Genomic DNA, 14,032 nt, shown 5'->3' on the forward strand with positions numbered 1-14,032 from the left:
ACAGCACACCTCACAGCGCCACGAGCAGCGGCCTCTGGGAAGGGGGAAGTCGGTGCCAGCAGGCAGTTACTCAGAATGGAGCGCTGGGCTCCAAACCATCTTTTTAAGTGGGCTGACTTCAGAATTTGTTTTCTTTCCCTTCAGTTGTGGTACCTGTAAAAGTGTCGAGGTTCCCACCTTGAAGGTGGCGGGGATTCATTAGAGGGTGTGAGTCATCAGACATCCCAGTCCTGGGTAGACAGGCCACAGTGTCGGTGCTGACCCACGCTCCCCCGAGTAGGACTAGTAGCTGGTGCCCGCAAACTGCCCAGCGCCTCCAGGCTCCACACTGCAACCAGTGCGCATTCTCGGTTCGTCTCCACGCCCAGTGAAACCGAGCCCACTGGCACCCTTGTTTCATGGATGAGGCAGCAGGGGCACTGCCAGCACCCCATGGTGGGCCTTACCCTGTAAGTATGGCCTCCGAGGAGCCCTGGGAAAGAAGGAGCTCAGCTCCGTTACCAAAGCACCTTCACCCCATCCCTGAGCCCAAGTGAAGAAATCCGAGTTTCCAAGTTTAGTGCTTCCAGCAGCTAGATGAGGGCCCTCAGGGGCCTGAAAGCCCGTGGGCATGGCCATGGGGGCCAATCCTGGACCAGCACGGATGGTTTCCGATACTACGCTCACATCTGCCCAAAGGAGGATGTGCTTGATCCTAACAAAAAGTGCCTGATTTTCTTCTATGGAGGATGTGACGGTCTTAATGCGTCTGTCCATCTCTCTTCTGTCTTTGCGTGGGTGTCGATGGCAATCCCGAGGCAGGACCCTCAGGTACTGCTCTTCTGTGCACTTCAACCCGCCGCCAGTCCCCAATACCTGTGGGTTCTAGCTACTCCTCATCCTGACGTTGGGGCCTGAGCAAATGAAATTCTCTGTTTCTAAGTAACAACAGCAACGCAGCTCATTAGCACGGACATAATGGTGGGGCTGGAAGACACAGAGGATAGGGAGACAGGCAGGAGGGAACGAGAGCTCAGATTCACCAGCAAGGCAGTTTCTGGGCCAGTGGTTCCGAGTCGGTGCCTGCAGAGAGGGGGGCTAAGGGTCTGCAGCGCCAGTCATGCTCTGGACACTGCCGAGAGCGGGAATATAACAGATACTCAGGCTCAGCCCTCAATGGGCCGTAGCAAACTTCACCCGCCTGCACCTGTGGTGTACAAGCGTCCAAACTCATGAAGAGCCAGAGTCCTCTCTGCCCACGGGGGCACAGCTTTGAGTGTCAATATTTCTGAGTGTCTCAGAGGAGTGTTTATTCTGGATGAAAGACCTCACTCACAGTGTCATTTTTCTCTCTGTGTATTTTCAGGGTCAAGTGGTGACAGCCCCCCGACAGGTACAGGTACGTCAGCTTTCTTTAGACCCTGCACGTGTGGTTTCTATTTGCTCTGCTTTCAGTTTCGGCATTTGCAGCAACTTGATGAATGCTCTTCCCTCCCTTTATAAGTGAGAAGCTGCGGGAAAGAGGGGCTTTTAACAAATTCCACCCTGACTCCAATATTTCAGATATGAGTTGGATGCTTTGAGTAACCTTGGTGTTGATCTCAGCTAGGATTGGTGTGTAACATGAGAGATCTTCTACTGCAAGCTGTTTCAGAATGCACCGTGCTGAGGGAGGATGCTGCTGCTCACATCGTCTTTGCATCCTTTGCACTAACACGCGTGCTGAGACCTGTCTGTGCGTGTGGGTTCATAAAGTCCTGTCAACCGTGTGTCACAATCATTTCCTCTCAGAGAAGCCCTGTCACCCGACAGGACACCCACAATGCTCTGAGCTGACGTGGGAAACTCGGAAGACTCTCCAAAGCTAACTTTTTGGCTGCCAGCCAAAGCAGCCCTAGGACAATTTCTGACTCCTGCCCTCACTCTGTCCCCTCTGGACCCCTCCAAAAGCACCAGCCGGAGTCAGAGCCCCTCCCCATGGGATTTCGTCACTGTTTCTTGCAGATGAAAATTTCCACTGTGGCGGTTTGCTCACAAATGCTTCGGGCTCCTTCACCAGCCCTTGGTACCCTGAAAAGTACCCCACAAATGTGACATGTGCCTGGGACATACAGGTGGACGACAGGGCTCATGTCAAACTAACACTTGACATGCTGGCGTGAGTAAAATTTTCCTGTTTTTTACTTTACTCTTCCGTAGCTTGTTCTGGCCCACACCCACCAACCCATCCCCTGCCCCAAAAATAAATAAATAAATAAACAACTTGCATATTTAATTCTCAAAAGTGAGGCAAGCCTTGGAGGCCCACTTAGTAACAGGGATCAGCATGTGACTACACAGACCTGTTAACCCAGCAGTTCCAGCTCCAGGAGCTTGGTCTGCAGAGAGAGCCTCATGGCATGGAGAACCACCGTGGGGCGGGGCGTCTCACGGGAGCCATAGGCTGGGAAGGACCTGATCGCCACGGCAGCAGGGCCGTTAACTGGAGCCTGGCACGTCCGCGCACTGCTGCCGTGCATGGGGGCGCGCTGCCGCGGAGCGGTCTGCAGGAGACCGCGGGTACCCGCCCTGCAGCCGCCTTCGGTGCACAGGCCGCGCGTGGAAGGAAGGAGAACCGTTGGTCCCAGCTGCTCCTGGGAAGGGGGATGAAGTGAGGGGGGCAAGTCAGGGGGTGGGAGGAAAACGTGCTTTTCACCCAAACACCGGTCAACACTACTTAAATTATCTTCCTTGCACTTGTAGTAAGTATTCCAAAAATACAGTCGGATGAAAACATTCAACATGAAAACATTTTTGGAACGGAAAGGTACACACTGCCTACATCCACAGGGTCTTCATTTCCTTCAACCTGTGTGAGGGGATGCAGGTTTCAGGCAGCTTCTCCGGAACCTTCCCTGAACCAATCCGAGTAGCGGTGACTGCGGGAAAAGCCCCAGTGGTTTGAGACGGAGGGATGTGGTCACTTCACAGGCAGCAGGATGTCCACGGCTGTCCGTACGACTTCGTCGAAATCTTCGATGGCCCGCAGAATGAATCTGTCTCCCTGGGGAGGGTCTGTTCCGGCACAGCCCCAGCATTTACCTCCTCCTCAAACCGCTTGACAGTGGTCTTCCACAGCACCGACATCGTCACCAACAGTGGCTTTCGTGCCACCTATGAGTCCATCATGCAAGATGAGAATAATACTGGTAGGTCCTTCGGTCACCTTAGTCCCTGGTCCTGCGGGGTGATGATGGCAAGGTCGGACAGCCAACTCTGAGCCTGGGGACTAGGGGTGGGAAAGGGGTCCCCTTGCTCCTTAGTTTACCCCCCAGACCTGCCTGGAGGGGGTGGCTGAACACCCAACACGGGTGGCTGGACCACACGCACCTGTATTCCGACATCAGGGTGCATCCTCTGTGCCGAGAAGGGGAACTGGGCCCGTGCCGGCTTTGAGTCCCCTGCACTGCAAGTGCGTGGGGAGGTCCTTTCCTCCTGCCCAGGGGACGCTGCTCCTGACCGAGGGCAGGAACACTGCGGGTTCATATCCCTGGTGTGTCCCAGTCAAGTGCACAATCTTGTCTGGGAAAGAAGCTTTAAAAACAAAAAAGTCACACTGAATAAGCAATGGCACCTGAACTACGTTGTCAGCCACTCCAACCCACCACAGTTCCCTCCCCCCCGAGTAAGAGCAGAGTCCCCCCACGCCCAGAGCCGGTCAGCTCAGAGGACACTCCAGGTCTTCCTCGAAGGCAGTGACAAGGGGCTGTGTCTGCGTTTCCAGGTGTGGCCCTCAGGCTGGCCAGTGGCGGTCACCGGTGCGAAGGCCGTGTGGAGGTGCGCCGCAATGGGACCTGGGGGACGGTGTGTGACGACGGCTGGGACTTGCGTGATGCCCAGGTTGTGTGCGGGCAGCTGGCCTGTGGCGGGGCTGTGGCAGCCCCCAGGGGAGCACGTTTCGGCCCAGGCCGGGGCCCCGTCGCCTTGGACAACGTGGAGTGCGTGGGCACCGAAGATAGACTGTGGCAGTGCCCGCACGGCGGCTGGTTCTCCCATGACTGCGGCCACCACGAAGACGCCGGCGTCATCTGCTCCGGTGAGTTGACTCTCAGGCAGCGGGTGGGAGGAATGACATTCCCCACTGCACTGCGGGGGAATCCTGGGCTGTGCTCGGCCACCCTGTCCCAAGCACCAGCCTTACAGGTGTCCCTGCACGACCCCTGCCACACCCACTGACCGCCCACACTACTAATTTTCTTAAGAGTTCCCTTTACCTGGACTCTTCCTGCCTCACTTAGATGAATTCATTTCACAAACACTTTAGATCAGCACCAGAAATGCAGAGCCTGGATGGATTGCCTTAAATGGTACATACAAATAAATGCAGCAGCGGTAAAACAATGTTAAAGTATTTCAAAATTAAAATACCGCCCTGGCTGGTGTGGCTGGGTTGGAGCGTCGTCCTGGTAACTGAAAGGTCAGGAGTTTGTTTCCGGTTCAGGGCAATGCCTAAGCTGTGGGTTCCATCCTGCTGGGGCACGTACGAGAGGCAACTGGTCGATGTCCCTCCCTCACATCGGAGTTGCCCCCTCCCTCTCTCCCTTCCCCTCTCTCTAATGTTAGTAAGCATGCCCTTGGGTGAGAAAATACAGTGCACTAGTTTATCTAATCGATTCATACCATGTGTATCTGAAAATATCCTTAACTAGAATAAACCAAATGTGAATCTTTTAATTTTAATACAATAAATATGTAACTCTTTTTTTTTAATTTTATTTATTTTTTTAGAGAGGGAAGGGAGGGAGAAAGAGAGAGAGAGCGAAAGATCAACGTGCAGTTGCTGGGGGCCGTGGCCTGAAACCCAGGCATGTGCCCTGATTGGGAATCGAACCTGAGATGCTTTGGTTTGCAGCCCGTGCTCAACCCACTGAGCTACGCCAGCCAGGGCAATATGTAACTCTTAAGACAGAAAATGTACCACCTGGGATAATCTCCCTCCACCAGTCAGGAGTCAGGCCTCTGGGAACCGTCCCTGTGGTTCAACCCCTGACCCCCGTTGCGTTTCTGCAAATAAGTTCAGGGGTTGGAGTCGAGAGCCCCCACCTATCTCCCTGTCCTTCTAGGCGTGGCTAGGAGGAGGCAAACTGGCTTACTGTAGGCCTGGCTGCAGTGACAGGAGGAAGGGCAAACAGGAGGTGGGCTACTGGAAGGCTCTGGGAAGGAGAGGAGAGAAGTCCAGGGACAGAATCAGTGTCCTGAGCAAAGCAGGAGCTGAAGTCGTGCCGAGTGTGACATCATGGCAATGTCTGTCACACCGAGTGTGACATCAGAAGACAGGCCCGGGAGGCGGGGCCTAGAGAGCAGGGAGGTTTGGAAGCAGGGCCCAGGGCAGGGCGATGGGTGAGGGGTCAGGGGAGAGGGAAAGGTCACAGGCAGCAGCTCTGAGTCCCTTCCTCCCGGGCCCTGGAGCTCCAGGCCCAAGTCCACGCCCACTCCCTCCAGCTCCCTGCTGGTGCTGCAGGTGCTGGTGCTTGTCTTTGAGACACCATGGCTCTGCCCTGGGAATGCCATGTACTCTGGGAGGCAAGAGACACACACCCAGGGAGAATGACAAACCCAAAGCCACCAGCAGATAGATGCTCCTCACTAGAGGACCGTGACTGTGACCATAGTTCACCCCCCCAAAAAAGAAAAAAATCCCAAAATGACATTGCAGTGTCAGTTGTCAGATGGCAGAACAGAAACAAAAGCAATGCCATCTGGTGGCTGTAACCATGGCAACTCCGGGCAACTCTTAGATCCCCAGACGATGGGGTGCAGCTTCTCCCCACACAAGACAGGGCCCTCTTGAGCCACCCCAGCCGTGGCCCTCATGATCCAATAGGCAAGTCGACCCCTTGGGTTCGAGAAGAATGAAGGGGCGTGAGCCACCTCACCTTTCGGTTTGTTCCTCACAGCCGCCCTGCCTTCCTCAACACCTCCCGCCGCGGGGAGTCCCCCCGCTCCAGGTAACTTCGCTTGTTCTCAACTCGTTGTCTGTACCTTGCTGTGACCAAGTGCGTGTGAAGGGAGTGGCTTAGGGGCCGAATGCCCTGGGTGTGTCGTCCTGGGTGCTTCATCGCTTACTAGCTGGGGGACCCTGAGTGAGTGTCAGAGCCACCCAAGGCCTCGGTTTCCTCCTCTGGATGCGGATGAGGCGGCGCATAGCTTTCGCTTCCTGAGGCCGGTGGGGTTCTGCGGGTCTCCCTGGAGGGAAGAAACGGGGATCGAGGTGGGAGGGCAGTGCCCATGTGGGCTGGCTGGGTGGCAGCCGGGCACTGATCTCCGTCCACTGCCGTCTCCTTGACGGAACCGTAAAGGGTGAAGGAGTGAAAGCTCCATTGTTTAGTGTTTCCCTGACTCCGTGATTGGCCAGCAGTTGTCACCTTTCGGCAGCTTTCCCATGGCAGGTCCTTAAGAGGAAATACAATATGCAGAGGAGGGTTGGGGAAGAGGGGATGACCCTGAACCTTCGAAGGAGGCACTGGAGGAGGTTATGCTAAGTAGCAGTGATCCCCAGAGGATGCTGTCTTGACTTGAAAATACGTCTGTTTTTTAAGACTCTCGAGCAACCACCATGCTTTGCTTTTCTTGAGCTTGTATCACTTGGCTGTAGGCATGCCAGCGGGGCGATGGGGGAGTGCTCCCCACAGAGAAAGGCCTTGGGGGGCGGACCAATTTAAACTCCGAAACTGTAACCGATTCACAAGGCAGAGAGCCCACCGACAGGTGATTGAGAGTTCAATATGTTTGAGACCTGAGATCTTGTGTAACTTGCTGTCTTCCCCTTTCTATCCACCCTTAGCGCATTTTGCAAAGCCAACAGAGGTGCCCACGCCCACAGGTAATCTTCCCTTCTCTTCAGTGCCTTCCCACTGTAGAGCTGTGACTCAGAAAACCTTCAGCGTTTCTGTGGGAGGAAGTGTCCCCATGGGAACCGAGCTCCTCCACACACTCAGGCCCCACGCAAGGTTGCCCTGAGGGAAGGGTTCATAATGTCTGGGTTCACCCAGAAAATCTGTGATTGGAAAGAGAGAGGAGAGAAGAAACTGGGATAGAAGAATGGCCCACTGGGGCTGGCTAGACGCTGGCACCTAGGAAGGGGCATGGGGTACCCACTGACACCAGACCTCTGTCCATTCTGCCGCGAGCTCAGCTGGGCTGTGTTCTGAGCACAGCCAGCCTCTGCCCTTTCTGGTAACTGCCCGCTGAACGTGAGGGTCAGCCTGCGGTGACTACCCAGCCTGTCTTCACATGTCATTGTACCTGATTATAGAATGACACAGATGGGAACTATTGCTATTGGCATTGGATGGACTCGTGCAAGGGCACACAGAATCATACTTACTTACACTCCATTATCAGAGTGTGCATGATAGGTTCTCGTGGGGAATCCAGCCACCCCGTGAGTGTCAGGCCCGAGACTTCAGGGTGCAGTGAAAGAGGAGGGGGCGGCGACACCATGATGCCGGTCACTGGGCCAGCTGGCTACAGAGCAAAGTGCTTCCTAACCAGTTGTAACCTGGACTAGCACACTGAGTAAATAATACCCAAGGCAAGAAATGAAATGAAATGAAATGGGAATAGTTTGTTATTATCAATAGTCAGCGCAGTTTCCAGGACATCCTGAGTTTCTCTTCCGGCGACCTCTCTGGATGAGCCCTGACGGAGGTCGTTGTCCGGAATGTCCACCAAGGTCTGGGCCTGCGGCTGGTGAATGGGGCCAGCAGGTGCGAGGGCCGAGTGGAAGTCTACCACGCCAACACCTGGGGTACGGTGTGCGATGACAGCTGGTCCATAGAGGATGCCCGCGTGGTCTGCAGGCAGCTGGGCTGTGGCCCGGCCCTGTCCGCCCTGCCGGGGGCCGGCTTCCCCCCGGGGTCAGGCAGCATCCTCCTCGACGATGTCAACTGCACGGGAGGCGAGCCCTCTCTGGCGCAGTGCCCCCACAGCGGCTGGTTCAGCCACAACTGTGGCCACCACGAGGACGCCGGCGTCATCTGCTCAGGTGAGCACAGGTGCCGCTTGTGGAGATGCCCGGGTCATGCCTCGAATTTGCAAATAGAGTCTGGAAATGCCTCAAACCAGCCCTGGGACAGCAGGTTTCTGTTCTGACTCTGGACACAGTGCCAGCGGTTTGATGGTACTAGGAGGGCACTCAACTTGAGTGTCTACAAAGGTCGGTCACTTGTAAAGAAAAGAAAATGACGGTACTTTCCTCATAACGCTGTTGGGAGGATTAAACAGACAATTTAGTCAAGCACATGACCCACGATAAACACAAGAAGGTTAACTATTTTGCTGATGGTCATGGTGTTTTCGTTGCCACGTCAAATTCTTTCAGAATCAGTGGCTCCGAGCTTTTAGCCAGGTGATGCAATCCACACCGGTCTGTAAAAGCCCCAAGGGGACAGCCCTCGGCACATTGTTTGCTCCAGCTAGCCAGGTCGCATTTAAACCAGACGCCGATCCCAGAGTGTGCCCACCACCCTGGTTTGCACTGTTCCACCGCCGCCCCATTGCCTCTCTCTCCGCAGAGCCTGCAGCCGCTGGACACCCGGGGATCTGTGAGTTCGCACCGATTTTATTTGCTGATGGCTGGCTCGCCGTCTAGTGCAGAGTCTGTCTCCCTTGCCGGCCTCCACTGCCCTTGACCATGCCCCAGCCCCCAGCCCTTCCCGCCCTTCCAGAAGGTGAAGACCCAGGGCTGTTCCCGAGTCTCGCAGGGCCCTGCTCTTTCTGTTCTGGGCGTTCACAGGTCCGTGGGTCATCCCTTCCACATACAAGATCTGCACTTCGGCAGGACCCTGAGATCCCCGCTCTTGACCCGAAGTGGTTGTGCATGCGCCAGAGGCTGAGGCAGGGCAGGGAGAGCAGAGGGGCCTGTAGCCTGTGGGCCTGGGGCAGCCTCGCCTGGGACCCAGGATGCTGAACGCTGGTTCTGGCCATGTGACCCGGGCCTAGGGGCCGCATTTGCACAATCCCAACATCGATTTTATTTCTTTTATCTTCTTAATCACAACAGTGTGTGCCACCATCACCCTTTAGCTGTTAACTATTTGATGAGCGATCGGATGGAGTTTTTTAAAGACCAGCTCCTGCGTGTGATTTCGATGGTGCTTGAGATGAGTGTGAAACTTCCCTGTTTGTTTGCAATGTGCTCCTGATGACAGCTTCTCTTTTTACCGCTACAGTTCCTTCACCTCCTGGGGAGCAGCCACATGGTTCCCACCCACTAGGTACTTTTTCCATTATTACTCTCTGAAACCGTCTTCCTTGATCTGGGTCCGGCCAACGCTATTTTTGTGGCCCTGGTGCTGCGTGCAATAGCCGTGTGCTCACTAGGGGCGAGCTGGCAGTGTGGGGGGGGGGTCTCCTCATGTGGATTCTCCCTTTCAAGGAGAGTCAGCTCACCCCCTGCCCCTGCAGCCTCCTTGGAAGGCTTGTATTGAGGCCCTGGCCCTGGCCGGGCTATTATGGGCCCTTCTCAGGGGGGTCCCTCGAGCCAGCCCCCGTCCCTGGAGCTCTGAATCTGAGAATCACCTTCAGCTGCTTTTGGTTCAGGGGACAGTTGGCCCGTCCCTTACCTTCCGGCGGCAGCGGCGCCGTCTCTCCCTCTGCTTGCCCCTCCAGTCTCCAGCTCTGCCATCACCCTCCAACAAACACTTTATAATTTTTAAATGCAAGCAAAGTGAAGTGAATCTTGCCCTGACAACTTCATAATAGTCTGTGGAGACCCGGGTTAGAAATGCCAAGTCTGCAACCCAGACGTGCAGCTGAACTATTCTGAGTTTTTAGAGAAGCAACATAAAAAAATGGTACCCCCACAGAGAATGAAAGCAGAAGGTGATTTTTATGTGTGTATGTCTGTATGAAGCCGACCTGTGGCCTGGATTCCCGTAGGAAAACTGCCCAGTGAGGAGAAGCACTGTAGTTCGTGCTAAATTTCAGATGCCAAAGCAGCCATCTGGTCTCCTCTGCATATCAGTTCCCCGGGGACCTAGGCAGCTGGGTCAGCAACCTGCAGATGGGGTAGAATTCTGTCACCAAAAACGCTGTCTCGTTTGAGAGGCGAGGGAACCTTCTCAAGCCAATGTGGCTCTTGGCACCTACAGATCTGCCCACGGTGAGGCTGGCGGTGGGGCAGAGCAGGTGTGAGGGCCACGTGGTGATCCGCCACAGTGGCACCTGGGGGACCGTGTGAGGCAACCTCTGGGGCCTGCCTGCCACCCAGGGGGTTGTGCCAGCAGCTGGGCTGCGGGGGGTCCTGGAGGCCCGAAGGAGCAATCTGTTTGGTGGTAGCTCTGGCCCCATCTTCCTGGACAACAGGAAGTAGTGATTTAGGGTGGCCGGTGAAGCAGGCTGTGAAACAATTCACAAAGAGAAAACATGCAGAGAGCAAAGTTTTATTTTTACTCTCCCAAGAGAGGGAAAGGGCTGGTGTGGAGAAATGTGCCTGTAGCAGCGAAAAGTTGGGGCTGTGAGTTTTTATTGGGTGATAAAGGGGGAGGGGCATGCGGCTGGGTAGTCACGGCAATGAGTTGTAAGTCGGGAGGTTTGGGGCCGCTGGTGCAGGCTCCAGTTCGTCCTGCTGTTTTCGCTGGGCTCGGGGTCCTGGCGCTGCAGTCTGCCATGTTGTTTGTGTAGGTTTTAAAACAGCTGCACGGGGGGTGGGGGCGGGGGGCTTCTAGCCATCTCTCCCATCCTGAGAATAGCGGCTCAGAGAAACAACAGTGCATGATGCCTGACAGAGCCGAGAGAGCGGTAGCTGGTGCTGGTAATGAGGGCCCGAGAAATTCAGACATTTCTACCGCACTGTAGGGTTCTGTAGTTTTTTTCATCTGAAAAGTGGGTGCTGGACATTCCCAGCAAGTCATGGTGCCTCCTCATGAAAACCCTGGATTAAATGGCACCAGACGCTCGTCTGTCCATTTCGTAGCCCCACATCTCCCAAGGGGCTCCTTGGAAAAACTCGGATGGGTGCTCCCAGTTAGTGTCCGAAAGCCAGCGTCCCACCCAGGTGAGGCCCAGGGGAGGGAAGGTGGCTCAGAGACACTGCCTGGTTTGGACTCGGGCCTTAGAGACGCCGCCCTGCCTGTGACAGAGCTGCCTTAGCCAGAGTGTCCTCAACACCACATGGCACAGGTGTGACTCGGGGGCCCACACGGCTGTGCTCACGCGAGTGCTAAATCTGCTCACATCAACGCCTTGGGCTTTCTCTTTTAGCTACTGACGTCACCCCAGAACCAGCAGAAATGGCTCCTGCAGATGCAGACGGTAATCCTTCGTCTCTGTCCCAGGGTCCTGGTTGCCGAGTGTGTCTAGCAGGCTCCCCAAGGTTATAGCCAGCGATGTCAGGGTGCCCAGCCCCCGATGCATGCCTCCCCAGGACTGAGGGTACACAGGGCCAGCGCGGAGGCAGAGTTACCAGGTCACGCGGCCGCTTGTCTGATCCCTGGTGCCTCCCAGATTTCTCGACTTTGACCCTGGGCCAACAGACCAGTTTGTCCTAAAGGAAATAACAAAAAGTTTGAGTTGGATACATTCTGATGTTGTTGCTCAGCAATCGGATGACCTGGCTCTAAAATGACATTTTGCTTCTCCCCGCATTTACCATATCCGAGGATGGCAATGTGGAACAAAGTATGAGAAATAGCAAATAGTCTGGAAAACCCAGTCACTGTGTTGATGAGCACTTACTTGACTTCTTCCCATGGGGCCTAGAAAGAGGAAACTCTAGACAATAGGAGTTAAGAACAGTCCCACTAGAGATGACTTGTGAGAATTGCTGATCGCATTCCAGTAAGAACCCCGAGTCTCTCTCTCTCTCAGACTTGGCCGTCATCAGGCTGGTGGGCGGGAGGAACCGCTGTGAAGGACGCGTCGAAGTCTACCACAATGGCACGTGGGGGACAGTGTGCGATGACCTCTGGGACATCAACGCGGCCCGCGTGGTGTGCCAGCAGCTGGGCTGCGGGGAGAGCGTCGGCGCCCCGGGGAATGGCCGCTTTGGGGCGGGCACGGGGCACATCCTCCTGGACAATGTGCAGTGCCAGGGTGACGAGACCACGCTGGGCCAGTGTCAGCATCGGGGCTTGTCCGTCCACAACTGCGGCCACCACGAGGACGCCGGAGCCATCTGCTCAGGTACTCACCCTCGGTCTCCCCGAGACTGCCGAGCGGTGGGGGAGTGGGGGGGCGTGCTGATCTCTGACCCGTTGGCGCCCCTCGCTTCCTGCTTCCTCCGCCCTGTTCCAGGCTCACCCAAGGAGCCTGCCTTATGTCCAGTTTCACATTCAGAAGTCACGTTTACCTAATTTTAGCATATGTTTTTAAATTTAAAAAGATCTTCTAAATGTCCTCTTTGTGGGTGGGGATCTTGTTTGGATTTTGCCTTATTTTAGTTTCTGTCTGTTTGACCATTTCAGCCTCAGCCACAGGAACGGCCACCTCACCTGGTAATTTTATTTTCTTTCTTGCTCGTATGCATCACGTATGTATAGTTTGCCTTGCACGTGGTCAGGGTTGGAGCTTATACCTCACATGAAACTAAATGTCAAGCTCCTATCAAACTAATGTAAGGGTCTTGACAGTCACTGCATGAGACAGTAAGTTGAACGGACAGTGGTTGTGCACCGTTCGCACACAGGACTCGGGGTGCCCAGTTTGCCGCGCCCCGCCTTGTGCACCAGCGGGTCTCTGAAATCAGCACGGTGTGCAATGAGCTTCTTTCACGTCCCCCGAGGTGTTCACACCCCGGGGATTCAGTGAGCTCATTTCTCTAAACAGTCATGGGACTCCGGGCATCTCAGGCAGCATTATCCCTTTAAAGAGCATTTCCAGAAAATTCCAGAGTACCACATCTCCCATCCATGTTTCCCACTTGAGTCCGCCAATCCAGTGACACGCAAACTTGAAAGAATAACTTTCATGGCCAAATAGTTGGGGAAATACCACGTCCCTTTCTTGGAGATTCCGTTGGTCGGCACGTTAAAGTCTCTGATTAGTCCTGCCGTTGGGGATCTTTCTTTAACCTGGCTTGGCCCCGGGCCTCTCAAACTTCTCCGACCACTGAAACCTTTTCCATGGAAAAGGAGCATCACAGAGTTTGCAGCCAGAGACCCTGGGGTTATGTTCTGGCTCCATCCTTGACCAATAGGGTGGCAGCGGGGGAGTCCCCTCACTGCTCAGAGCCTCGCCATTTTCATCTGAGAACAGGAGGATGAACCTTGTCCCGGGGATGGGGTGGCACACACTTGGGCACGCTCACTGTCGTGGGCACCTGGTCACGTTCCTGAGGGGTGTGTGCGTGGCTGCCGAGACCTGCCTGGCTCCCTAGTGTGTCCTTCTGTGAACTTCCCTCTTCTGCACACTCCGGGGTTCATCCCAAGGCTTGAGTTGATCAACACATGGCTGAGAAAGTTGGAGAAATATCATCGCAATTCAACTTACGTTTTCTCTGAGCTGTAAACAGCTATGAAAGTATCCCATGGTCCCTATTTCCAAAAACCCCAGATCCTTCTGCCAGGCTTGGTAGAAACTGACCTCTAAGGAAAACCGGACAACGAACACAGTTCTCTTGTGGTTGGGTCTGTGAAAAATCGGCCTCCAGATCTCTTAGGCAAGGACAAGTGCAACATGGCACCATCACAGTGTAACACTTTTCTGAGAGTTCAGAGAAACATTAGAGACCGTTCAGCCCAGAAGTCACAAACAGGCAGCCGAGGGCCAATTTTGACCCATGTGCGGGTTTAGATTCAGATAACAGAGTTTTCCTATGCAGTTTTTTTTTAAGATCACATTTTTTTAAAGGGAGATTTCCTATAAAAGTCCAGATTTCAAGCTCTGATGGAAAAACCAGAGGATGGGAAATACTAGCTTGAATTCTGGCAGAGCACCAATTGCCTCGGCTCAGCAGGGACAGGGCCCCCTTCACACGGGCGCGCTCCGTCCAGCTCCCTCCTGGCCCCACCAGTTATGTCTGGGCCTGGAGGCGTCTCCATTCGGATGCCTGGTGCTTCTCAAACTTTGGTGC

General features: G+C 54.8%; 1 protein-coding gene across 1 annotated transcript in view; it reads left to right on the plus strand.

Moving 5' to 3' along the window:
- Positions 1–14,032, plus strand: part of LOC123829050 (deleted in malignant brain tumors 1 protein-like) — a 53,743-nt gene that overhangs the window by 23,405 nt on the left and 16,306 nt on the right. The window contains exons 13-20 of the mRNA XM_045854528.1: positions 321–337; positions 468–505; positions 2,631–2,650; positions 3,743–4,054; positions 7,694–8,005; positions 11,224–11,274; positions 11,467–11,499; positions 11,830–12,144. Of these exons, the coding sequence (XP_045710484.1) occupies positions 321–337; positions 468–505; positions 2,631–2,650; positions 3,743–4,054; positions 7,694–8,005; positions 11,224–11,274; positions 11,467–11,499; positions 11,830–12,144 (1,098 nt within the window). The remainder of the gene's footprint in view (positions 1–320; positions 338–467; positions 506–2,630; positions 2,651–3,742; positions 4,055–7,693; positions 8,006–11,223; positions 11,275–11,466; positions 11,500–11,829; positions 12,145–14,032) is intronic.

This window comes from Phyllostomus hastatus, unplaced genomic scaffold (assembly GCF_019186645.2).
Source record: "Phyllostomus hastatus isolate PE091 unplaced genomic scaffold, TTU_PhHast_1.1 phas_scaffold_1066, whole genome shotgun sequence".
Classification (NCBI taxonomy): domain Eukaryota; kingdom Metazoa; phylum Chordata; class Mammalia; order Chiroptera; family Phyllostomidae; genus Phyllostomus; species Phyllostomus hastatus.